The 27,276-nt window shown below is 50.2% G+C and overlaps 1 protein-coding gene across 1 annotated transcript in view; it reads right to left on the bottom strand.

The window, feature by feature from the left end:
* Positions 1–15,202, bottom strand: part of Rapgef5 (Rap guanine nucleotide exchange factor 5) — a 205,551-nt gene extending 190,349 nt beyond the window's left edge. Inside the window, exon 1 of the mRNA XM_021642613.2 lies at positions 14,987–15,202. Coding sequence (XP_021498288.2) covers positions 14,987–15,187 — 201 coding nt within the window. The 5' untranslated portion in view covers positions 15,188–15,202. The remainder of the gene's footprint in view (positions 1–14,986) is intronic.
* Positions 15,203–27,276: the final 12,074 nt, after the last annotated feature.

Here is a 27,276-nt window from a genome sequence, read left to right as displayed (position 1 = left end):
TCAATCCCAGCACTAGAGGCTTAGAAAAAAGGGACCATGAGTTGAAGGGTAGCCTGGGCTACATAATAAGGCCCTGTCTCAAGTAAAAAACAACAAACTAGAACAATAAAATATTTGAAACTGAGGGTTTATTTTGTCTTTAAATGTTCCATTTACTACAACAAGGTGTCCAGATGTTGGTGTCCACTCTATTTTTTCAGTATTATTCTAAAAGCCGGGAAGTGGCTTCAACCTGACATGAAATTTCAATAGAAAAGGACTGATAAAAGGCAGAATTGGTAATTGTGGTCCTGCCTTGTGGTGAGGCTAGTGAAGATGACTTGGCACAAAACCAGAATCCTGAGAAATATTTTTCATTTCATCAACACACCCATCCCGGAACCCATGGGCAAAGGAACCAAAGGTGTAATTATTCCATTCAGCTGCTTGTTACCTTGCGAATGCAGTTTTGGCAGGCATTCAGAGTAGGTTCAACACACAGTGATGAAATCCAGCAGGATCAAAGCCCCACAGGAAGGTTTTGGGGCTCCTGTGCGCTGGCTGGCAGAGCTGAGGTGTCTGGGACAGAGGCAGGAGCCGAGGAAGCTGCCAGTGAGAGGGGGCGCACACATTCCTCATCAGCAATGTTGCCCGGCTGGAGCCCCAGCCACATGAGGTCACACACAGGAAAGATATCGGGATGGCTAGTGGGTCACACTCCAGCACAGCCGAGGTCTCCTGTCAGAGGTCCAGAGAGATCTCAAAAGTCTTCCTGGGTAAGGCCGATTTAAAGAACGAGCCCTTTCCTCACTTATCCTCTTCCTCACCTTTACCTCAGCCAGTGCTCATGAGCTTCTTCACGCTCTGGCCACACCCTCCCACTGCCACATTTCCCAGGTTTGGGGCTCTCTAGGAACCGGAACTCCCCTCAGAACACAGCCCATCAGTGCAAGCGAGCTGGCTCAGACGAGAGCACAATCAAGCCTGGAATGCCGGTCCCGGGAGCCAGGGCTCCTCCAGAGCTGATGGGAGTTGAAGAATTGAAGGGAGCAGCCCTGGACATGGCCCTGCCACAGAGGGTTGGGCACTCGGTCACCATGGTAAGGGGCACTAGAAGGAAGAGCTACCCCGGCCCCTCCCTTACTGACAGAACAGAGCAAAGCCACGGGCAAGGAGGCCAAGGCAGCGGCAAGGGGAGTGCCCACAGTCCAACCAGACAGGAGAGCGGTCTCCACGCATGGGCAGGGAGAGACCACTGAAGCCACAGCGAGCATCTGTGACCCCACTGCTCAGCAGGGAGCTTTCACTGGCTGGTCACCGGCACTGTTCTCTAGGTCTCTAGCTGCTATTCTCAGTGGACAGCGCTTTGGTGCTGTCACCCTGGCACAGACTCCTCCTGAGCTGCAGACGGAAGGTGGTGGGCTGCTGGCCATGGCCGTGTCCTGATGGGGTTACCAGGCTAGGGAGGCCTTCACCAGCCATGTCCTGTCCTTGCTGGTGTCACTGTGACCAAACACCCGGGGAGTAATGAGGAAAGACTCCCTGTAGCCCCAGGCTTCAAGCCTTCTGCCGTGGTGGTGGGCAGGGCTGACATATCAGAGGCCTCCCGCGGCAGTGGCCAGCAGCAGGGAGGCCACGCTGACTCGCCTTTCTTCTGCTTTCCTGCCCTCTGTGTGCCCCCCACTGGGGTGCCATCCACACTCGGGGCAGGTTACACGCCTTCCATTAGTGTTCTCCGAAAGCCCTTTACACCTTGACTGGCTCCCTCAGTCAACCATCTGCCCACCTGGACGAACCCCCCACCAGACCTGAGCGGCCTGTGAGCAGATCACGGAACTTGCCAAATGCTCATTCTGGGGCCACATTTATCCCAGCTGTTGAATCAAACCTCAGCTTTCCTACAAAGCTGTGGACACTGCGACCATTAGCACTCCTGTCAGTCTTCAAAAGCGCTGAGCACAGAATCCCCCGTCCTGTAACTTCGGGCAGTGATGGTGTGGACAGCAACCACAAAAGCAGCAGCTCATACTCACTGACCACTCTATGGAGCAGAGGGCACCAGCTCTGCCCACAGCTGCCACGCACAGGGCAGCTCAGGAAGCCAAGCTGCATCTACAAAAGGACCGCCTGACTGCAGGGTAAGGAGTTACCTGAGAGCACGCGTGACAGGACAGCGCTGTAGACAACAGAGAGAGCCTGAACATGGACAGAACATGCTGGCTGCTCTGAGTTTCCCTCAGACTTGAGGCAGCCACATCAGGCTAGCACAGCGAGCCACGCCTGTGAGGCAGCTCTCGGAAGGCAGAGGCAGGGCGGCTGAGGTATTCAGGGGGACTGGCATTCGTTCAGGAGGCCTTTTCACTGCCAGATTATGTGCAAGAACAGAGGGAAATATAAGTTTCTCCAGCTGCTGCCCGAGATGGAGTAAGGCTGACGTGACAGAGGAAGGGACGCACTGACGCTGGGCTGAGGCCGCGAAGAAGCAACCAGTGTCCTCTCCAGAAGAGACCAATGAATCTGGGAAGACGGGTCAGCAAGTAGCATCACTTGCTGTGCAGGCAAAGGACCTGAGTTCAAATCCCCAGCATGCAGGGAAAAGACAGTCATGTCTATAGCTACTCTGACCCCAGAGCAGTAGAGACGGGAAGGAAAATCAGAGGAGCTTGCTACCCACCAGCCTGGGCTCCAGCTCGGTCAAAGTCCCTGTCTCAAGGTAGAGCAGGACTATAGGCTTATATACCGACCCAAGGCGTGTGTGTATGCCATATGTATACACTCACACACAAACACACTGAAGACCCCACCAGACCAAGGACTGCCACCATGTCCTCTTCTGACACCGCTCCTAGAGTTCAATATATGGAAAAAAAAAAAAGCCATCTAGGAACAGACTTGTGCGCCTTCATTGAACTGGTTCATGGCTGTGCTGGTAGACTTTGGTCAACTCATCAGAAAGCTAGACATATCTGGGAGGAGGGATTCCAGACTGAGAAGACGCCGTCAGCTCTGTGGGATATTGTCTTAATTCGTGATTGATGGAGAAGGTTCCGGCTGGTGAGCGGTGCCAGCCCTGGGCAGGTGGACACTGGCCGAATAAGAAAGCAGGCTGAGCAAGCCGTTACAAACGAGCCCACAATCAGCACCCTCCAGGGCCTCTGCTTCAGCCCTAGCCTCCAGGTTCCTGCCCTTCCTGAGTTCCTGCCCTGACTTCCCTCCATCATGGACTGTTACCTAGAAATGCAAGGTGAAAGAAATCCCTTCCTCCCCAAATCTCTTTTGGTTGTGGTATTTTATCAAGGCGCTAAATACCCTGACTAGCCTCTGAAGGCTCATGGAGAGAGCTGGGGCTTTGCACATGCGGTAGGGCCAGAATCCTGAAGGGAGCCGGAAAGAGGCTCTCGGTGAAGGCGCGGCCCCTCTGCAGCACAGACCTCGTTTTCTCCAGGATCATGGGAGGCCACCAATGACAGCGACAGCTGTGGAGCAGAGCTGGCCTGACTCAACAGGACAAGCTGTGTGTGCTGCAGACGGCACGGCCAGAGTGGAGCTGCCAAAGCCCCTGGCAGCCCAGAGACTCATGAATGGGGCCCAGAGTTCTGACACCAGGTTTTACACTGTTGAGATTTTGCTTTTGCTTTGATTCAATTATGACTGCCCTGGTTATTCCCTCTTGGAATAAGAAAGTATTTAACTTATTTTTAATTTTATAAGAGCCCACAGTTAAGAGATTTTTGGATATTTTAGAAAGAGTCTAAACTTTTAAAGAAATTGAGGTTTCCACGCCATGCAATTTGAAAGCTCTATTATGATATGAATATGCAATCTTGAGGATGAACAAGAAAGGTTATAGTTTAGTAGCTGGTGTGTTTATATACCAATTTGCAAGAGGCTGACTGCTGGTTGGGTTTTGATACAAACCTAGACATCCGTGAAAAGGAAATATTAATGGAGAAAATGCCTCCATGAGATTGGCCTGCAGGCAAGGCCTCGGGCCGCTTTGACTGTTTTGATTAATGATGCAAGAGGGCTGGGCCCCTGTGGTCGGTGCCACCCCTGGGCAGGCGGCACTGGGTTCTGATAAGCAGTGTGATAAGCCACGAGGAGCAAGCCCGGGAGCAGGGACCCCCCACGGTCTCTGTGTCAGTCCCTGTCTGCAGGTTCCTGCCCTGCGTGCGGTCCTGCTTCCTTCAGGGAAAGAACTCGCCCTGAGAGTGACGTCGGCCCCTCCCTCCCCATGATGCTCTGTTCACGTCTTTTATTGCACTATAAACCCTAACCGACGGTGACTTAGCCGGACTCCTTTCGTTTTCAGCCGTTCCTTCTGCCGGTGTTCCAGCCTCCCTCCCTCGTGAGGAGAATACCAGGCACTCCTTTTTCTATCTGTCCGAAGTGCGCCCAAAGGACACACAGGTGGACTTTGTGTCTCAACGTAAAAGCAACTGTCCCAACTTCAGTCAGAAAAAACAGCAAAGAATAAAAATGAATTCCCTCCCCATCATTCACGGCCTTAGAGAGCACACGTGTGCCTCCTCGGCCAGAAACTCAAGGCGTCTGACCTCATCCGGGCCACATGCTCACTAAGTGACAACTCATGGAAATGTCCCCTGCTATTCCAGTCACAGATGAAATAGAGAAATCGGAGTCCTCCGCGTTTCTAAAAGGTCTACCACACAGCTTTTCCTTTAATGCTTACATTTTCTGTATGTAATCTTACACTATGCACAGGTCCTCAGCACAATGTGATGAGCAAACTACGGGCAGTGTTTGTTCAGTAGTGTCAACATCTAGAAGTGATATGCCATTCGCTTCCTTCACTGGCAACAAGGGAGAAAACAAATTTACACTCAGCACGGAAGCCATATGCGTTGGGCAACCACAGGTATTTGCACTACACCTCAAAACAGCACCCAGTAAATGATTGGACGGGTCATGTTCAACCGAACAAAGCCACCAATGGGGATCAGGCTTGGGTTGCTAAACCAGTTAGGAAACAGCACACGAAGAAAATCGCTAGGACGCAAAAATCCTGTTCTTGGGACCTTTCAACTTTACTAAAGGTCTGAGATGCTCACCGGAAATCCTGAATCTTTTCTTCTCTACAGACCTGTAGACAGCATAGAAGCAAGAAACCAGCATCCCCTGAACAGGACAGACCCCAAGTCACTTCCAGAAAGACCTGCAGACTTAGCCACACAAACTACAGGGACAGACTCCAAGGTGGGTCTAAATATCCTGCCATTTTTGTGTTAGTGAATCAGTTTTAAGAAGCTTGGAAGGGAGACATTAACTTTTAAATTATATTTAAATTCTTAAAACAAACAAATAAACAAAGTGTGAGGAAGCCAGAAATAATTTATCCTCATAGCCACACACATACATGTACACACACATTTTTAATTCCCTTCATTAGAATTTTATCTCTTTAACATGAATTACTCTTAATTGTTATAAGGAAATTTCAATTTATTCCCCTTTGAAATTTAAATCATCACCTAAGCAATACCAGTATTCACTGCTCATATAAAAATTGCTGATGGAGGGTTAGAACACTGGCTGCTCTTCCAGAGGACCCGGGTTCAATTCCCGGCACCCACATGGCAGCTCACAAATATCTGTAACTCCATCTCCAGGGGATCTGACACCCTCAGGCAAACATGCAGGCAAAACACCAATGCACAGAAAATAAAAATAAATAAATAATTTTTAAAAACTGTTAGTGGAGCCTTATACATACTTTATTCTTATACAAATACAGATTTTTAGTTTCATGAACCATTTTAATGTAGCTATATTGACATGTTTCACAAACTGCAGTTTTTAAATGAAAACATGGCTTGTTGAAAGTTGTTTTATGGTTTGACAATATGTTGCAAGCTTTAGCAATGACTGGAAGCGACAGTGCCCCTTGAAACGGTCATATTAATGTCAAGATGCAGTGTTGAAGACGGAAGGAGAGAGACTAACTAGGAAATTCTTTATTTAGAAAGAGAGTATGGAAATCCTGTGGCTTGTCTACTTCCTGGAGCGCTAGACTTCCTGGGTGCAAATTTTGTCTCTTGTACTTTCTGAGCAATCTCAGGTGATTGACTTAGCTTCTGTCTGTGCAGTAAGACATTCTGTCCCAGGATGCTCTGACTAGAATTGAGTTGCTGTTCTTCAGTTTCTTCAAACAATTGTACTTTGTGAGATGGCACTCAGGGGTTTGTTAAATAACAGTATCTACGATCACCGTTGCTAGCACCTGCCAGGCCTCCCGGAAGCTTTTGCTGCAGACGTGAACACTTTCCAACCAACAAACTGATAAAATATCTTAACACATCCCAGATGTCTGCTCACAACCAAATGAGGACATACCTTAAATGTTTAAAGGGAAGGTAACTGGTAAAGCAATTATAAAGCCATGGCCCTGCTGTCTGAACGTTAGGGGAAGGCTTTCAAGCCAGGGCGTGAATGGCCAAGGCTTTCAAATGAGAGGCAGACGTAGGTCCGCACGTGCGTTTCTCTGCAGCACTTTTAGTTCTTAGCTCTCTGACAGCAGCCCAGGCTCCCTGCGTAGCTGAGGATAACGTGGGAGCGAGGCTCTGCCTCCTCGGCTACAGGCCACCTTGCCCCTAACAGGGCTCTTTTGATTTCTAAATCCTCAGGATCCATCTTATCCCAAAAAAGCAGCTTTCACTAATCACACACACATTAGAGAGCAAACACTGCAAAGTTTAATTTCCCTAAGCCATATTTATATATCCTCAACTATTTTAACTTTTATGTCCATGCTTCTGACTTCCTCGTCTGTACTTTCATCTGCTGATCGCCAGCTCCAGCTCCTGTATTCAAACCACCGGCTCCAGGCTCCAGTCACCAGCAGTGGCGACTACAGGAACGTGCCGGACACCTCCAAGCCTCCTAGGTCTCAAGCTCATTATTATCAACATAAATTCGAGGTTTTAAAAGAACTTCATATTCCCTCTTCTTCTGGTTTATCTCACAGGCCAAAAGAGAACCTCACTTGCTCTCTGAACGTCCCCCCGGGGAACATAGCACAAGCCTAAGAACACAGAGGTGGGACGCAGCTCTCCAGACCTTCGCCTTCCAGCACGGCCGGCTCTTCTGACGACCCACTGACCAACCAAACCACAGAAAGCAGTGCCCAGTCCCGGAGCCACCGGGGACGACACTGGGAGGAAAGTGACTGACACTTTGCACTCAGGCTTGAAATGTTTCGTGCAGCTACTATTTGATTTGTGTGGTTTCCAGGTCTTAATCTTGACAGTGGGGAGAGGCCACTTGGACAGGAGCTTACTCCCCGCTCCCCCGGGTCATCACAGGAAAGCTCCTAGCCTCTCTGGCCCCTGACCTCACAGGTGGACCCCTTCAAGGGATGGCTGAGGCTGCAGTCCACAGCACACTTGCGTGCTTCGCCTTTGGGTCCCCATTGGCAAAGGCTTTATCATAATAATACTGGTTACACATAAACACATGGAAAGCCAAGGTATCAACTTCGATTATTCACATAAAATTTTACAAAAAGCTTCCACATCTTATATCACCATGTACTTATTAGAATTGTTGTTCAATATTGAATAAAAAATTTAAATCACAAATATTCTAAGCCTTTACCAGTGACTTAGCTCCTGTCTTTCCATTTTTAGCTACAAAAGTTACCAATTCCTGCCAACTCAATTAAACAAACAGGCAAGTGTGACACTGTTTTGCTACCAAGACTCAGACATCACTGAAAATAGTCACTTTACGTTAGAGTATCACATTAAAAAACAAACAAACAAAAAAAAAACAACATGCAATTTGACATCGCATACGAAAGTAAGCATTTTCCTGCCTACAGTTCTATAAATACGTCTATAAGAGGTAATTTGCCTGAAACAAACATCCAGCCAAGGGAGGAAAAAACTTCATCTCCAGAGTTTCCAGAGTTTCCGGAGTTTCACCTACGCTGCATCTGCATCGGAAGTCTTGGCCGCTGTCTCTTCACTGAGGACTGGCTGGAGGCTCTGAATGTTAGGGTGTGGCGCCTACAAGAAAATGGATGGTGGTGCTACCACACCATGACCAAGAGGACTTAGAAAAGAAAGCATTTAACTGAGCTGACAGTTTCAGAGGGTGGGGGCCCACGATGTCAGAGCCAAGGCACAGTGGCAGGATCAGCGAAGAGCTTGATCCACAAGCACGAGGCAGAGAGAGTGCACTGGGAATAGCCAGAGCCTGTGACACACCTCCTCCATCAAGGCCACGACTGTTTCTTCCCAAATGGTTCCACCAAGTGGGAACAAGTACTCAAACACATGAGCGGATGGGACCATTCTCATTCCATCCATCACAGACACCTTCCTCTTCCCACAACCAAAGTCTATTACAAGAGTCGGAGAACACAGAAGGTAAACGAAGTGTCACCTTGCCATTGCATTCTTTTATTAACACTTGATGACGTTCAAACAGAGTAAATGGCCCCACAGTTTCCTTTCTTTCCCAATAAGTACTTTTGGGAGTGACGACACAGGGGATTTTATTGTGGTAGTAGTGGGTTTGTTTTTAATGTTTCGGAGACAGGGTCTCACTGTAGCTCAAGCTAGTCTGAAACTGTAGTCCAGGCGGGCCTCTGCAGTCTTCCTGCCTCAGTGTCCGAAGCACTGGGATACAGATGTGAGCCACTGTGCCCCCTTGTTACTACAGAATTTTAGAATTGGTCCTTCGTTTCCGCTGGGCTGGCATCTGCAAGTTCACCAACCACAGATTAAAAACATGTGGGGAATGGGAGGAACCACACACCCAAACTTCTTTCCCTTTGTTGTGAGTTCCTAAACAACACAACAAAAGAGCCACTGGCCTAGTGTTACCGTCACAGTTGATATCATAAACAACTAGATGGTTCAAGCTGTGTGCGTAGGATGTACGCAAGTACTGTTCCATCTTATAGAAGGGCTATGAGCAGCAGGAGTTTGGTTTCTAGCAGTCCTAGAACCCGAAGCCTGCGATGATGGGGACCAACTAGCTATACCTGGAGCAGAGCTAACGGAGTTTTAATGTGCTGAGTTCAACCCAGCAGTTTGTCAGCCAGCAGATACCAGGATGTGGTGATTCTCAAGTAAGTCCACATGTCCTTCCTACCTGCCCTGAGTGACATGCCTGCGATGTGCGCTAAACCAACCTCCACTAATGGTTGGTTTTCTTACAGGCTACCACGAGCAGATAAAGAAGTAGGCTGGCCAATGCACCAGGATTTTGGTTGGCCTTCTTTATCAAGATGAGCTTGGTGAATTTTGCTCATGACATTCTGACTGGTATTTTTAATTCTGGCAATTATTAGTTACCATTCATCCATACCCAAAATGCTTCCCCTACTCTTCTCTGGCCCATACCCAGCTAGGCCAGTGATGGCCTCTTTGCAAAAATGAAAGAAAACTTACTCTGGCTTTGCACCAATTTGTTGAGCATTCTCAGAATGGCAAGGTGCTACCAGAAAGTCGCACAGGCTATGGCAACTGACATAGCCTTTGCCCTTTCTGCACTAGAGAGCTAGACAACCAACTCAAAATGCAAGGATTATCCCCTGGGGACTGGCCTGCCTAGACTCAAACTCCCCTCTCTTCCCACCTACACGATCTGAGACCTGGCCAAGCCAGCCCTGTGTTTCAGTGTCCACATCTGTAGAGCGCACACAGCGCGTCTAACTTACAGCTCGCTGTGAGAACTGGGTGAAGCCTCTGCCACGTGGACACGACACGAGTCTCCGGTTTAATATAAGCACAAAGAACAACTCGTAGTCTCAGCTTCTAACGCAGATGTTTAAACCAACATGTGGGCGCGCCAGTGTGATGTGAAGCAGGGTTCCTCAATCAGTGAGGGCAGGTTTCTGGCAGAGGCGGACATTGCGACACACTCACAGTGCTCCAGCTTGGGCACGGGAAAGCTCACTGTGTTTCCCTTCAAGGGCATGTCAGCCCAGCGGTATTGCTCAGGCCTGCAAGGTCAGCATTTGGATGGCTGACACAGGAAGATGCCACACATTCAAGGCCAAGCTAGAGACACAGTGAGTCCCAGGCTGACCTGATCCTTCAGTTTAAAAGGGGGCAGGGTGGAGACCAGCAGGCCTTCCTACTTTTATTCTTCTATTCTGCATCTGCCACAGAGCCATCACCTAGTGAAGAGTGGTAAAGAAAAGAGTCACAGGAGGAAAGAAAGTCACCTGCTGACGGGAAGGCCAATGGCTGAGCACCCTAGAGGACACTGCTGTCCTCATGCGTAACTGAGTCACCTGCCTACTGTAAAGAAAGTGTTCCAGACAAAGGAGGGCATCTCAGAGCCTGGGAGGAAACATCCCAACAGCAAAGACCAAAATATGTCACTTCCAGCATCTTCTCATACGGAAAGATGCAGTGACCATCAACCCCTGCTCTACATCAACCTTCAGAACACAGAGAAAGATGCAGTGAGCGTCAGCCCCTATAACATCAACCCTCAGAACACAGAGAAAGATGCAGTGAGCGTCAGCCCCTGTAACATCAACCCTCAGAACACAGAGAAAGATGCAGTGAGCATCAGCCCCTGTGACATCAACCTTCAGAACACAGAGAAAGATGCAGTGAGCATCAGCCCCTGTAATATCAACCTTCAGAACACAGAGAAAGATGCAGTGAGCGTCAGCCCCTGTAACATCAACCCTCAGAACACAGAGAAAGATGCAGTGAGCATCAGGCCCTGTTCTGCATCAATCTTCAACACACACGGAAAGATGCAGTGAACATCAACACCTGTCCTACATCAATCTTGGAGACGCCTGATTAGAAATATTTTTAAAGAATTTTTCAAACTAAGGCGCAAGGCTAAGACTAAGGAAAATAAGGACAGACACTAAGAGCAGCAAAACATAGGAGGGGTAAATCATTCTTAATAATATTTTTAAAAAATATAAGTGTTCCTCGGACAAATGTCTAGGTTCAAGTGTGAAGGAGAAAATGGACATGATAAGAAAGAAAAAGTCTACTGAAACCATGTACAAAGTATGTAGGAGAAAAGGACACATTGTCAAAAAGAGAATTTGCCACAACAGACTAAATGTATTAATACATTAATTCTTAATGACACTTAAGAAAAAAAAACAGCTCTGGTCATTGGTGAAGGTTGTTAAGACATTAAAACATTACTATGAAAAATTATAAATGGGAAAATAGCATCTCCCCCTCGTTGCTCTGTAGCCTGAATATCAGAAAACCCAAATAATTCATCTTCCTTACAGACCCTGTTCCGAATAGTGTGACGGGAATGGTGTTTAGACTGCCCACGTTTGCACTCCCTGATGACGGCGGCTTCAGGCATGGTGAAACTAAAGTCATTAGGGGAAAGGCAGAGGGAAAAGAGATACCATCGGCTGCCACCAGCAAATCTGCGTTTCTCAAGAAGACATTCTGACATTACGGCGTCATGAAGTGACACACGAGACTTGGCAGAGCATGACCCAGAAAGGGTAGCAAGCTTTCATGGGGGCTGCCAGGTCATAGGGTGGAGGGGCAAGGCACCCAGGCAACCAGTCCAGAACGTGTGGCAGAGCCCTGGACTAATGGGCCAACTTGTCTTGCAAATCAATACCATATATATTTTTTTAAAGTAGGGTCTGTTATAAAATAAAATGGAATTAAAGCCTTAAAAACGAATCAACATGTGGCACCATTTAGTTCCTGGTTCTGATAGTCATAACAAGGAGGGCATCTTTGAAATGGTTTGAATGTAGCGATTATACCAAGAAATGTTAATGTTCTTAGGAAGGAAAAAGTCGTAAGTTTTTTGTTCTTGTTGCTTTGTTTGTTTGTTTTTGCTTGCTTGTTTGTGTGACTTGTTTTGTTTTAAGCAGGAGCTTGGAGCTCACTCTACAGCCAAAGCTTGCAGTCTTGACAGGTGAGTGCTCTGGACACGCAGGCATAAGCCACCATGCTGGCTCAGAGGAGGGCGAGGGTGGCCGGAGCATCCTTATATCAGAGATGTGCTGCAGCTTCTGTGAGCTGACTCGAAGGTTTGCCTTAAATGACGCCAGACCCCAGCCCACCCCACCCCAAATAAAGCAAGGCAGGTAACACTGTTGCTAGCTGCTGTTTGGGGGTTTGTCATCGACTCCTGTTTAACAGCTTGATGAAATGGTTTGCTGGGACCCTGTGCTGCCATGGATCTTTGAAAATGTATCCATAGTGAAATGCAGAGACAGTCTTCCCACAACCCCAAACTTAGCCTTTGCTCTGCTGGCCCAAGGGAGGTGCAGTCTTCCTAGGTGAGTTCACGCATGGTGAACTCACTACCAGAAAGGACTGAACGGAGGAACTAGGGAGCCGAGGAGCTGTGCTGAACTAACCAAACGACAGCATGCTTCGTCCCGGTAAGAGTCTGCAGTATGCGTGGGTGCGACACAGTCCACAGAGAGCCAGGCGGTGTTGGACTGTCCAGGTTTGTGGGAGAATAAGACAGCACCACAGTACTAAACCAGATCTTAGCATGGGTCGGCTGCTTTGCTCCACGTGACCGCCTATCCAGTCATCACGCAGCTTGACCAGGAGGGCGGCTTCACGGCTCTCAAGAGACCCAGAGCCGTGAAGCCTTCACACATCCATGTCCCGACCGAGAGCGCCACCCAGCTAATCTCAGATGCCCGCCCCCCAACAGCCTGGGGTCTACTGTGCCATGTGTCTCCGCCTCGCTAATCCCTCTTCTTACGGACCGTCTGTCATCCATGTGATTCTCGTGCTGAAGCCCAAACCCTTACTGCTGTGGTCTATGGAAATTTGGGGAAAGATACTGTGACGGAGACTTTGGCAGTATTTAGATTATATTTGGTTGTGAGGACAGGGTCCTCATGATAAGATTAGTGGCTTTATAAAAAGAGGACAAGATTGTCCTCCCTTTGACCCTGCTGAAGAAAGACCACAGGAATGGGTAAAAGAAAATGGCCAACTGCAGGACAGACAGAACCCTGTACAGAAACAAAATTAGCCCGGACACTGGGCTTGGATTTGCTGGCTTTCAGAACTGTGAGAAAATAAACACCTCTTCAGGTCACCCAGCCTAGAGCATGTGGTTACAGTCGTTGGAGCTGCCTGACACAGAGGCACATGATTTCACTTTGTTTTCCCTTCTTTCAAACTCCTTCTTATCCCTCCGATGATGAGAGCTCCAAAAATCACAACAGAAGTTGCCCTACTTGGTGTTTTCCATGTGACACAGGCTATCTGGGAAGAGGACTTTCAACTGAGAAAACGCCGCAGTCAGACGGCCTCTCAGCAGGCGTGTAAGACACTTTCTCGATTCGCTTATTGACATGGGAGGACACCAGCAGTGACCCCTGGGCAGGCTGAGCAAGACACTACAGCCCTCCTCCATGGCCTCTGCTTCAGCTCCTGTCTCCGGTGCTCGCCGTGGCTTCCTCCCCTGACCTCCCTTTGGATGGGGAGGAAGCTGTAAGATGAAACAACCCTTTCTTCCCCAAGTTGCTCTGGGTTAGGCTGTTTCATCACAGGAACAGACAGCAAGCTAAAAGTCTCCCCCAAAGCAGGAGGAGAATGAAATTGTAAAGCGTGGGCTTCCAACACTTAAAAACTTGACAGTCAATCTTCTCCCGGAGAAAGACAGACATTCAGAGAACAAATACAAAGTACCATAGTCAAAGAGGGTGATTATCTGAAGGGCCCACACAGCAGAGCAGGTGGAAGGTAAGGGTCAGTGTGCACCCTGACAGGAGGAGCTGGAAGAGCTGCAGCCTGCGTGGAAGGATGCTGCAGACCGACGTAGGCAGAAGCCTGGGCAATTCCTGCCCAGACCGCCTGGCCGCCCTTAGTCGTCAGTATCCTGAGCCTGGAAACGGAACGGCAAGGATCGGAGAACACACCGTGGCCTACTTTCCCGAGATTCTCACAGAGCCTCTGACTCTGGAGCTTGTGTTTATTTAGCCACTATATCTTAAGGACAGACTCCCTGGCTTTCTTTGTCAGAAGATTACTGTGTGGGCAACTCTGAGACTTCGCTGGTGGCTCATTTAAAAATGATCTAACTGCACAAGGGAAGCCTAACAACAACCCTCTAAGGCCACCCAAAGAAGAAAGTGCCTAGGAAGGAGAAAGCCAGGAGAAGCGGAACTGCCCAGGTCAGGTCCTTTCCCACCCAGAGAGAGACACACGAAACAAGTATCCCCTAGCCCTACGTCTCCAAAAACCAAAGTCCTGACAGTCTCCAACTCCCTTCTCTTTTCAACTCTGATAACCAAGACGAGTACTCAGAAAACCTCTACATTACTGCAATTTCTCAGCACAGGCTACGTAGTGATCAAGATTTCTTTTTTCTTAATGAGTGGGATGTGCCAATGTGTCCCCGAGCTCTGCCTAGAGTTGTCTTGAAGACGAACTGCTGCATCCGGATGCTCTAAGTATCCCAGGACGACAAGGCCCTCCTTTTAACACAGAAAACACGCCTGGCCTGCTCAGGTCGTGAGATGCATTTAGCACACAAGGAATGCTCCTTCACCAGGAAGTCCTATCTGAGCACACCATCAGAAAGTCGACATTTGAGATTCCCCGGGGTCCTACACTATCCCGCTCTAGGGGGCGTCCCGGCGTGCTGAGTGCTGTTGGCGCCAGAACTCGGGAGCTGGAAGCACCCCCAGGCTCTTCCAACTCCTAACTCTCCCCTTCAGCAGAGGTCGGCTGCCAAGGCAGTCCCGATGCCCAGACCCTGCATGCACGCCGCAGGCCACCTGCCAACGGGCCCGCTGTGGCCCGCGACTTGCAGTGGGTGGGACGGGGCTGATGGACTTACTCGCCGGACACCTGCAGCCTGCCCCAGAAAGCCGCAGGCAGCCCTGCTCCCGCCGACGCCCTGGTGCCGGGGTTCGGTCAGGTGCGTCTGGGGGAGGGGCGCCCCCACCCCGCCGTCCCGGGCCCCTCTCCGGCGCGCTCCCGCCACCTCCCCAACGTCCCGGGCGCGCCGTCGCGGGCCCGCAGGGCGGCCGAGGGCCACTCACCCGGGCCCCGGCGGCGCTCCGCTTCCTCCGCAGCGTGAGCCCGCTCCGCAGCAGCGCGGGCAGGTCCCGCAGGCGCGGCCGCAGAGACGCGGCGGGCGGCTCGCGCTCGGGCTCCCGGGCGCCCGGGCCGTCGGCCGGGGCCGCCGAGGCCAGCCCCGGGCTCTCGCACGGCGGCTGCATCTTGACGGAGCCCACGGCCATGCTGCTGCCCTGACGGCGCCCGCGGCGGCTCTCCCCCGCGCTCGCCTCCGCCGGGCAGCAAGAGGGCGCGACTGCGGCTCAGGAAGCGCAGCCAGCCGCTGCCCGTGGGCGCGCGCCCGCCCCGGAGCCCCGGCCCCGCCCCGGCGGGCCCCGCCCCGCCCCTGCCCCTCCCAGGTGCCCCGCCCTGCCCAGGTGCGCTCCGCCCAGGTGCGCCCCGCTCCTCCCCGCCCCGCCCAGGTGAGCGCCGCCCCGCCCTCGGCTCACCCTCTCTCGGGCTCTCTGCGCCGGCTGCGACCCTCCCACCGCCCGCGTGCGCCCCGGGCCCGGTGCCCGCGCAGGTGCGTCCTCCAGGCCCCAGGCCCCTGGGCCCTGGAACGTCCCCTTGCCCAGCCGGGAGTGGCCTGCGCCGCGACCCGAGGGCTGAGAGGTCCTAGCCCGGCAGCACAGCCCTTGGCCAGGTCGCGGCCAGCTCAGGGGTCCCGCGGGCGTGCTGCTCGCGAGAGGTGGGCGGCGAGAGAGCGAGTTGGTTTGGACGGGCGCTTGGCAGAGTCGGAGCAAGCCTGGCGGCCTGGAGGCGAATCCCCGAGAGCGTGCCGCAGCCTGACCTCCCTGGAAGCCTTCTGCAGGGAGTGTGCAGCCGTGTGAATCAGAGCTTGGACAATTCCAGGAGGCGGGAGCTGCGGGCGCCGGGCGGAGACCCCGTGCCTGGACGGCCTTCAGGTCCAGGGGAGGAGGATCTCCAGCCCCGAATCGCCGAGGGGTGAACCCCGACACCCACTTTCTGTCTATGGCCGGCAAGAGCTGACAGGCCCGTCCGTGTTTGCTCTTTGTGAAATGACTAGTAAGGACGTGGAGTCAGGGTTGCCCTGAGCCTCTCACACAGGAGGTGATCGGCCGAGGGTAGTGCGGGCCGGGCAGGGAAAGAGGGGGCATGTGGCCTCTGTCCTCACGGGAAGGGAAATTCAGCCTGCCGCAGATAAAGACCACGAGGAAGTCAGGTCGCGCCCGAAGTCCTGCTAATTGCCAAGTGAATGTGAGTACTAAAGCCTCCTGCGAAGAGAAGAGCGGCGTGCCCAGAGCAGGCAGGACGTTTGCCCTGCTTCCTAAGGCCCAGAGAAGATTCAAGCGGGCAGAAGGAAAGGGGGAGCCTTCCGGAGATCTGAGACTGTGGTTCAGACTCCTAGGTGATGTCACAGAGCCTGTAGGACATAGAAGTATGTCCTGTTAGAGAAGGCAATAGCATAATTAAAAAGTAGGAGGGGATAGAATTTTTGTTGGTGACTTACTGCAGGGGACTTAAATTTTGCTGCCCTAACCCATGTGCCTTTACTGCAAGGTTTCAAATGTTTATGGCACAGATTTGAGCAAGAATGAAACTCCGCATCCACACACAACACTGGACTCCAGGTTTTTATGTCCAGATGCTTAGGCTCTGGGGGGTACTGAGCCATTGCCCTGAGTTCTCAGATGTCACCTACTTCAAACCCCCTGTGACATGCCAGCTGAAGGGCCGGCCTTGATTCCCAGCAGCCCTCCACGACCCTTGGAGTTAACGTTCAGTGTCATCTGTGGGGCTTCTGCCCTCTCACCCCTGAGAACTAACCTTTGAATAAGCTCTGAGCTCACTCTACCACAAAGGAGACCCTGTGCTGTCTCCGAGTCGACAGTCTTGGTCTTCACACATGCTGGCGCCTTTTCTTCCTTCTGCTTTTTGTTTGTTCTTGAGACAGAGTCTCACTCAGCCCAGACCGGCCTGGAGCACCCTCGGTTGCTGAGGATAACATTGAACTCCTTTCTTATCTTCCAAGGGTTAGGATGACGGGAAAAGTTCCTGAGAACTGTCATCCAAGGTCAGTCCTCTGCCCTCCACATGCAGGCATACACGCACACACACACACACACAAGCCATCAGGAAGAGCAGGAATCTACAAATAGAAGCTTCATGTCCCTTCTTGGAGTCAAGCCCCCATAGCCCCACTGCCCCTGCCTCTCTGCCTATTACAACACCCTTCTGCAATGCTCTACTGCACTTGCAGACCAGCCTTCTGCCATGTTTCACCACAGCACTGAAATATTCTAGATCTGTTTTTTTAGTCCTTTTGAACCCGTGGTTACTGAGCACTTGAAATGTGGGAAGTGTGACGGAAGAACTAAGCTTTTAACTTTAATTTAAATTACATAAATTTAGATAACAGCATATGGCTACTGGCTACCAATATGGCACAGCACGTTCTAGAAATCCACATTTCTCTTACCCAGATCATTTCGTTCCTTGCATTCACATGTCACCTTTCAGGGAGGCCTTTAGTGACCATGTGCTGTAAAGCTGCACCATTCTCAGCCTTCCCCAGAGCTCGCCGCCACCCAGCATTCTACACAATCATCTGGGCACTGTGCTAACTTCGTCTCCTGCTGCCTCTGTGAGACTAGAACTACTCCCTCCAGTGGCAGACTTTTTCTCTGTTCAGTATGTGTAGCAGTAGACCACATTCACTGAATAACTGAATTGAACTCAGAGGTTTTTAGAGCTTACCCTGGGTTGCTAATGTAAAACCTTCTGTTCTGTAACTGAAAGCTACGAAACTATAGGTGCCGTGTGCATGAACCCAACAGCACTCAAGCAAGACCACTGGCTGATGGATTATAAATGTTCCCTAAAGATTTTTGCTTATGGAGTGACATCATCAAGGCTGAACTTGTGGAATGCCTAGAGTGAGGAGCCAGGAATCTAACAGGCTTGGAAAGTGTAGAGAAGTCGGGAAGCTGGAAGGTGGCCCTGACAATGAGCTATCTGCAACATAGCGAGGGCTGAACTGTTGTGGGCGCAGAACAAGATGTTAGCCAGAGCAAAAGGAAGGGAAGGGGATACAAAATCACTTCCAGGGCTACAGACTGCATTTTGTGAAGATGGCCGCAGCACCATCTCCTGTCATCTGAGGTCTATAATGGGACCTTGGCACTCTCGCATGAAGGCATGGGTCTATTTCTCTACTTCCTTCCATTGGAACAGGCTCGGGAATGCTTTGGCCCACTGAGTACACAAGGATGATTTCAGCAGTCCTGTAAACAGCCCTTAGTTGGCCTGGCAGCCTCCATTTCCTGCTATCAGAACACTTGTTCTTAGGACATGCCCACTCAGAAACCAACTGCCTTGCCGTGAGAAGCCCACAGTATGTGGAAAACCCTAGGTGAAGGGATTCTGGCAGCTGAATTCCCATTAAACATTAGCAGTTACTGACTGTCCATAAGCCATTTGGGATGTTCAGCCCAGGCTAGTCTTCATCATGTGAGGGCATTCAAACTTGAGAGCTCAGCACGCACTACGCAGCTGAGCACCATCAACCAGTGAACGTGAGGTAAATAATAAATCATATCAAGCCCTAACTATAGTCTTCATTCCATAACCATAGGTGAGCAAACACGTGGTCAGAGCAGAATGTGATTAAGAGCAAATGTCTTGTTGGGAGGAGGCAGGTACATGCATTCATAAGGAAACTATAAAAATGTCTTAGCCGGTGTGGTGGCTCGTGTCTGTAATGCCAGCCAATTAGGAAGAAGGATCATAAACCCAAAGACAGCCTGAACTATATAGTGACACTCTGTGTCACAAGCCAAAGGCTAGGGACACATGCTGGCCTAGTATTTCCCTGGTGTGTGCAGAGCCCTAGGCTCAATCCCTAGCACCGGGGGAAATATTCTTTGAACTGGCCAGACTTTCTTGGTATGATTGTGTATGTATGTGCATTTGTATATGTTCATTGTGAGTGTGTCGCATAGTCAACCACGACTTGGATGGTGCCATATCTATAGGTTAGATAGGTTGGGCCAGTTGGTTCTGTGAGCTCTGGTTTCTACAGCAGTTATCCTGGATAGGTTAGGGCAGCTGGGTGCACATCACCCAGTGAGAGCAGAGCAGGAGGGGAGGCTTATGAGAAGGACTAGAGAGAGGTGTCAGCTTTTAGGAGCGTGACGCCAGGGCAGGGGTGCACAGGCCCTTTGAGAACATTCCACAGGCGACTCTGAGTCCCTGCTTGTGTGAAATTCAGGGTAGTGATCCTCCTGGATTGTCCTAATTTAACGATGCCATTCTGTGTGAATACCACAAATCCCAGGACATCATGGATTGGTGGGTCTTCCTTTGGGCCCCACTGACACTTGTCCACCTGCTTGTCCTTGGGCACAGTGCAGGCCAGGCTCATGACTCCTGTAACATCGTAGCTACCAGGACCTGGACAGGTCTTCTCTACAGTACAGTCCTTTGTACCTATCCCGTTGTGAAGTTTGCCTCACTGAAACATTCTATATTGCTTTATCAGCATTCAAAAATAAACATTCATAATTTCTCTTCTTACTCACCTCGGCCAACGTGCCAGTACATAATGACCAAAATAAACAAATGTGAGCCTGGCCTTTCTGAGGACCAAAGCTCAGAAGGAAGGTGATCAGAAGACAGATTACATCACGCAAAAGTCATTTCCCAGACTGTCTTAAGAAAGTGCCAGAGAGAAGCATGTGTGTGCTCGACACTCATGCTATTTTTGTGTTTTTATGAAATGAATATGCAATGGAGAGAAACGTAGCAACATAATGAAACATGTTTCAGATCTAAAATGTTAGGCTCACTTGTCTTAGTTTTCAGGAATAACAAATAGAACTCTGTGCCCTCACACTGGCTGTGGCGAACCTGTGTGCTACAGCACTGTTTTTTGTAGTGTATCACACACTCGGCCTCATGCAAATATTCCCCGTGGGGTGAAAACGCTTCCGTGTCATATTTGCAGCGGTGGCTCCAGCCCAGGAGAGTGCCTGATAGGGGCAGGTGTCAGGATGGATAGGTGTCCACATAGTTCTTCTAGTCATTGTACCGATAGTCTTGAAACAAAATCTCTGTGCCGTCTCATGGTACTGTGTACAGCTGTCTCCCTGGAGACCTCGTACGTTAGGTATTTTCAGTCATCAGGCCCTCTTAGGTATGTAGGCATTTTTGCAAAAACAGATAAAGAAACCAAAATCTTGCATGATCAAATACCCAGAATGACAAGAGACTAATGAGAGAATTAATGTAACCAGCAGACAGGAATAAATCCAGACCAGTCCTGTTTCGCTCCCCCTTCTCTGGTTAAGAAAATCTTTGCATCCTTGAACACACCAAAGAATGCTTCCTCTTAAACCCTTCTCTGTTGTTCCCAGCTGGGGTGGATCTTTCCTCCAGAACACACTGGTAGTTACCTACACTGCTGCCCTGAGTTAGGGAAGGTGATGGCGAGGTCTGGGCAGATGTAGATTCTCTAAGGCTGTGAGAAAATACATTCCCCCCAAGGGTGATGGGAGGCTATAAATGGACTCCAGATGGTGGCATGTTCAGATCAGCAGGGAGGGAAGATGATTTTAGCATCAGTGTTAGAGTGCCTTAGCACAGGGAGATGCTGAACACTGGGAAGGCAGCAAGACAGGCTGCGAGATCCCAGGCCTGAGTGATTGAGAGAGTACTCCCCAGTGCAGGTGATGGGCGTGGCCACAGCTCTCTGTGTTTGTGCTGCTGTGTTCTGCGTGCGCTCTCTGTGCTGGCTGGCCGGGGGAATGTTTGTGAGATGCAGCTCACACCCTAGTCCCCGGTGGCTAGCTCACCCTCCTGGGGTTTGCCTGTGGAGAGTTCTCATCAAAGGGGCCTGTGGAAGTTTTCCTCCCAGCCAGCAACAGAACGTGGAGGTGGCTGGCCCCCAGATGAAATAACTAACTTCATCCATGGGTTAGAGATACATGGGCCATTGCGAAGTAGTCTCTGATGAGAGGTAGCTACGCATGTCTGTCTGTCTGTCTCCTCTCTGTCCCTCTTCCTCCTTCCCCCACCGCTCTGCAGGCCCTGCCACCATTAGGACAGCCTCCTGTAGCTTTTGAGATTCTCCTCATCGTGACACTGTCTCACCACAGCCAGAGAGGTGGAACCGGGTAGCTGTCTACTGGACTCATGTCACTCTGAGTCGAAACACATCCTTCCTCCTTTAAGTTGATTTCTTCAGGTGTTTGTCACGGCGATGGAAAGCAGCCAACCAGGTAGGATTCTTGGCTGCCGAATGGACCGTTGCTGTGTCACGGAGTCTGTGGGCAGCTACCCGGTCTTTTTTCGGCACATCGGAACGGATCCGAATTGCTCTCTGCTCTTACTGTGCCTACGCGGCTAAGCATTTCATAGGGGCAAACATCGGATCCCTGGGTTTTTAATAGCGTAGGTTCTTTATGTACCCGGGGTCCGGGAACTTCTTCCCCCTGGTTGAGTGGGCACCACCAGAAGCATCTGTGAAAACTGACACGGCTAGGCACAGACGCCCTGAGCCCTGACAAACCTATCTGACAGGCTCTTAGGAATTTTGTGTGCGCCCAATTGACTTATGAGGATCCTGATACAAACATATAAATTTGGACCAGGGAACACTGGAACTGCAGGTCTTCAAGCTCTTTAGCTGGAAGAGATGAGCCCCCCACAGGAGTAGAATAAGGGCTGTTAGACCAGAGGGCACTACAGAGAAAAACTTTGTCTCCGTGTGGAAGAGTGCTGCTGAACCCAAGAGCGGCTGCTCAAATGGGGAGATTAGAATTGGCGCACCAGGCTGTGTCACGGAGAATTGGACTAGAGGGCCCGTGAACTGTCTTATTAGAGAGGCAGTGATTTCAGTGACCCGGGTGCACAGTGCTGTAGTTCAGTTGGTGTGCTCTCGGGACACTGTGGCTGTCCTGAGTGGCTCTGTAATTCATACATGAACAGTGACAGGTGCACAGCATAAATGCATAGATAAGGAAAGGAAGGAGGGAGGGAAGGAAGGAAGGAAGGAAGGAAAAAGAGAGGGAGAGAGGAAGAAAGAAAGGAGGGAAGGAAGGATGGATGGAATGAGGGAAGGAAGGAGGGAGGGAAGAAAGGAGGGAGAGAAGGAGGGAAGGGGGAAAACAGCCACCAATCCCTTTTCTTTTATCTTTTTTCCTTTTGTGATGCTGGAGGACAAAGCCAGGGCCTCCTCACAAAATCTAGGGCAGCTGCTTTGCCCTCTGAGACATCCTCCCAGCCCCACCCATTTCCTTGTTATACTAAATGTCATCTGCCCTCTGCTCTCTTCCTCTCATGAGTACCTGAGGTACTTTCCAGAGGCTGTAGATATGAGGGGTTGCAACAGACAGAGCACAGGAGCAGATATGAGATGGGAGCTGTTTCTATCCAGCAGGAATTAAGAAACAATAATAAAATAAAAACACTGTGCCACTGTGTTCACTAAATTTGGTTTTGTTTTAGAAAACACTGGTTTTCTTTCCATATAATATTTGTATGCTAACTTACAATTTGTTTATTAAGTGAATTAATAACTAAATCTTTTCATTCTCAATTTTAAACTTCAATTTGGTAACTGTCCATCGCTAGAAATCATGTAAAGTCTCTTTGGAGGGTCCTACATAATTTTAAAAATGTAAAGGGTTACTGACCCCCAAATAATTGAGAACTACCATCATCATATAATAAGAAGGAAGGAATAGCCTAACCCACTGTCTGCGTCACGCACGGCTCAGCCCTTCCTGAGACTAGAACACAAAGCTGGACAAGGTGGCATGAGATGGGCCTCCATTCAAGTCCAGGGATTTCTGCTCTCCAACCACGTGTCCTTGCAATTCCTGAGTAACTTTTATGCCTCAGTTTCTCTTCTATGCTATGGTCTGTGCAATACAATGCTCTCAGGCCTGTGAGGTCAGGTAAAACGTATGCAGAGCCTGGCACCTCCTGAGCTGCCGCTGGCGCTGTAGCTGCTCTCTGTGTGGCTGGAGCTGTTGTTCGGCCTCAGTCCGCAGGGAGCCCCAGGAAGCTGCAGAACCTGATGTGCAAACCTGTGGAATTAGGCTTTCTACCAGCCAGTCTTTCCTCGCTTGCCTCCCGCTCTAGGCAACTCCAGACCTGCAGACAGGTTATTCCTGAAGGGCCTCCTTCACTGCCAGCTGCCCGGAAGAACCCTCGTCTTCCTGTTCCAAACCCAGTTGTGGGGCGTGAAGTAACCCTGAAACATGGGGTCAATATACCACGGTCAAGGCTGACACGGGTGAGGCATTAACTCTCGACCTTAGCCCGCACCTCACCTCTCTGTGCCTGCTTCCTTGTCTACACAGGAAGGATAATAAAAGGCTAAAGTCAACAGCGCTGAGCAAACACCTGGAGACTGGAAGAACGCGCATACTGCCAGCTGCTAATAGCCCTTGCCTTGCCTGAGTTCAGAGGTGGTGGGGACCAGAATGTCCACCGGGGCCGCCTAGTCACGATGAAGTGCTCCTTGCCCACACAGAAGCGCTCCTGCCTATGTGCCCATTGGCTATTCACAGGAAAGGCGCACACAGTTTTACAAGCACATAAACTTTTAAAATGTGTTTTCATTAATCTCCTCAATTAATTTTCTTCTTCTAGAGCTTTATTCCAGGCCCGGCAAACACTAAGGCTTATGTCAATGTTTTATTTCTAAGTAAAACTCACTTAACGAGGTTTTTCGAGACGAGAAGCAGTGAATTTTTCTTTAAACTTGTGAAGTGGTGCTCAGCAGCCCCCTGAGGGGCTTTCGAACAAGTGTCTGAGGGGGCAACCATTCCTAACTCCTATTTAACAAGACGGTAAATAAACGTTTTGATCCGCTGCAGACGCTCTCTTTATGTCCATTTGTCTAGATCTGGGGAGAGATGTTAGTCATAAATTTCTGCTTATTCTGAACCATCGGTGTCAAAATCCGGAGACTGTGACGCAGTTCTCCAGGTCGGGGCGGGTCACCATTGGCGGAGCTCAGGGAGTGCTGCCCTTCTCTCTTCCTAGGCTCTGAACCTCCAGGGACTAGTGACCCCCTTCAGCACGGCTTCCTGTGCTGCGAACACCAACCCCGAACTCAAATTTCATAATTCCAACAAAAACTGGTAGTGCTTAACTTTTTAATAGATTTGAAACATTCTTTTAGAAATATTTTGTAAGAGCCATAGGAGACTCAGAAGATCAACAAATCTTATTGTTTGTAAAGTTTTAACTCTCTTCCTCAGGATACATAGACAAGATAATTTTTAGATTTCTACCTACAACGTAGACATTAGAGAAGATAAAATGCAGTGGAGGAACGGCAGAACAACAGGAAGGTTGGGGAGCCGTGCTCAGAGTTACCACCACAGTTCCTTATCAGTGCGCACAGCAAATCAGCCCCCCCAGGGGCCAGGCTGGCTGACGGCCTTTAGCCACATGTGAAGCTGAACAGACTTGGTCTCTGGCTTCTGTGCCCTTGTTTGTAAAATAAAGACAGTAATAGCACTGCCTTGTACAATTATTTTAGGAACATACATACATACATGCGTGTATATATATAATTATGCTGGCCCAGTCAGGAATATAAGCATGTTAGTGATTGTTTTTCTTGTTCACTGCATCCTGACAAGCAGGAGCATCAATTAGTTGAGAAATCCTGTTACGTTTAAGAACTAATCGCCTGTGCGCTTGTCGTGTGGGAGAGCTATGAGCTCCACCAGCTTTTCAAAGCCTAACTTCCTGGAGAGAGCATGTAGAGGCAGAACATAAACAAGCTGTTGTCAGTTTTTCTGTCCACACCGGTTGCTTCTAGCCTCAGAGGATGGCGAAGGAGATTCCTGCTGCCATCTTTGAAAGCCAGAACCTGAAAACGGCCGCCTGCACAGGAAGGGGCTGAACAGTGGACATTCCACAGATCATTTATGCTATAAATACAGTCATCCCAGGACTGGATGTGAGATCAGAAGCAGGAAAGCAGAGACTGAAGGGGCGTTCTCGGGTGCCTGTCTGTTTCAGGCTCCCTACGTTGACCTAGGGCAGGAAGGAGCCTCCAGGAACGGAACAGGACACACAGGACGAGGTTGCCTCCTGAAGCAGTGACTAGAGACCGTGATGGTTCTTAGCGGCTGCTTGGAAGGCACCTGGAATAATTTTCTGCCATGACAACAGGTAATCCTCAGACAATTCTAATCCCTAACAAGAGGGCAGAGTTATTGCTTTTCTGCCTTGCTGTTTGCATAATAACCCTGAGAAGACTAAATAATTAAAGCTGCATCATTTGAAAGCTACTTTCCTATCATTGGTTGGAAAATGACTGATTCTTTCTCTCTGGGTTGCGATAGCTTCACGGGCTTGCAGATTTTTTTTTTTTTCTGATTTAATCACAGCACATGTCCATTAATTAATCAAACAACATTGCAAAATTCTACCCCTGTCTGTGTTCAGCCTGTGGCAGCTACACATGCAAAGTCCATTTTCTAAAGCCCTTCTCTAAAATCTAGCTGAGAGAGAACAGCGCACGGAAAGGGGAGGAGAGCGTTGCTGGGGATTGGGCGTGCTGGTCTACCTCGCAAGGCCCCGGCTCCGGCCTTAGCTGGTGGAGCCTGCGGGCTGGCACACACCTGGAATCCAGCACTGGGGAAGCAGGCAGAGCATCGGAAAGAAGTCCAAACCCTCTGGACTACACAGTGAGTCTGGGCAAGCCGGAATTGCTGGAGAGCTTAGCTCCACCAACCCCAAGAAGCAGCGTCGGGGGCGCCAGACAGTGATCAGGAGGTGGACTACGGGCTGAGCACGTATGAAGACCCAGGCTGGCATTCCCCGCCTGCTTTAAAAGCTGGGTGTGTGCCTGAGTGTGTGTGCCTGTGTGTGCCTGAGTGTGTGCCTATGTTTGCCTGTGTGTGTGCCTGAGTCTGTGTGCCTGTGTGTGTGCCTGTGTGTGTGCCTGAGTGTGTGCCTATGTGTGCCTGTGTGTGTGCCTGAGTCTGTGTGCCTGTGTGCCTGTGTGTGTGCCTGTGTATGTGCCTGAGTGTGTGCCTATGTGTGCCTGAGTGTGTGCCTGTGTGTGCCTGAGTGTGTGCCTGTGTGTGCCTGTGTGTGTGCCTGTGTGCCTGTGTGTGTGCCTGAGTGTGTGCCTGTGTGTGCCTGTGTGTGTGCCTGTGTGCCTGTGTGTGTGCCTGAGTGTGTGCCTGTGTGTGCCTGAGTGTGTGCCTGTGTATGTGCCTGAGTGTGTGCCTGAGTGTGTGCCTGTGTATGTGCCTGAGTGTGTGCCTATGTGTGCCTGAGTGTATGCCTAAGTGTGTGCCTGAGTGTGTGCCTGTGTGTGTGCCTGAGTCTGTGTGCCTGTGTGCCTGTGTGTGTGCCTGTGTGTGCCTGAGTGTGTGCCTATGTGTGCCTGTGTGTGTGCCTGAGTGTGTGCGGGTGTGTGTGTGCCTGTGTGTGCCTGAGTGTGTGCCTGAGTGTGTGCCTGTGTATGTGCCTGTGTGTGCCTGAGTGTGTGCCTGTGTGTGCCTGAGTGTGTGCCTGTGTGTGCCTGTGTGTGCCTGAGTGTGTGCCTGTGTGTGCCTGAGTGTGTGCCTGTGTATGTGCCTGTGTGTGCCTGAGTGTGTGCCTGTGTGTGCCTGAGTGTGTGCCTGTGTGTGCCTGTGTGTGCCTGAGTGTGTGCCTGTGTATGTGCCTGAGTGTGTGCCTATGTGTGCCTGAGTGTGTGTCTGTGTGTGCCTGTGTGTGTGCCTGTGTGTGTGTCTGTGTATGTGTGCCTGTGTGTATGTGCCTGTGTGTGTGCCTGAGTGTGTGTCTGTGTGTGCCTGTGTGTGTGCCTGAGTGTGTGTCTGTGTATGCCTGTGTGTGCCTGTGTGTGTGCCTGTGTGTGCCTGTGTGTGCCTGTGTGTGTGCCTGAGTGTGCCTATGTGTGTGCCTGAGTGTGTGTCCCTGTGTGTGTGCCTATGTGTATGTGAGTGTCTGTGGGGGGTATATATGACTATGCGTATGCCTCTGTGTGTGTGTGGTGTGTATGTGAGTTTCTCTCTGTGTGTGTGGTGTGTGTCTCTGTCTGTGGTATGTGTGTGTGTCTGTGTGGGGGGTATATATGACTGTATGCCTTTGTGTATATGAGTGAGTGTGTGTGGTATGTGAGAATGTGTGGTGTGTGTTAATATGTTTGTCTTTGTGTGTGTGTGGTGTGTGAGTTTCTGTGTGTGTGTGTGTGGTGTGAGAATGTGTGGTATGCACGTGTGTGGTTTGTGTGTGTGTCTGTGTATGAATGTTTGTGTGTCTATGGTGTGTG

The sequence above is a fragment of the Meriones unguiculatus genome, chromosome 7 (assembly GCF_030254825.1).
Source record: "Meriones unguiculatus strain TT.TT164.6M chromosome 7, Bangor_MerUng_6.1, whole genome shotgun sequence".
NCBI lineage: Eukaryota > Metazoa > Chordata > Mammalia > Rodentia > Muridae > Meriones > Meriones unguiculatus.
This window is presented reverse-complemented; position numbering and strand designations above follow the sequence as displayed.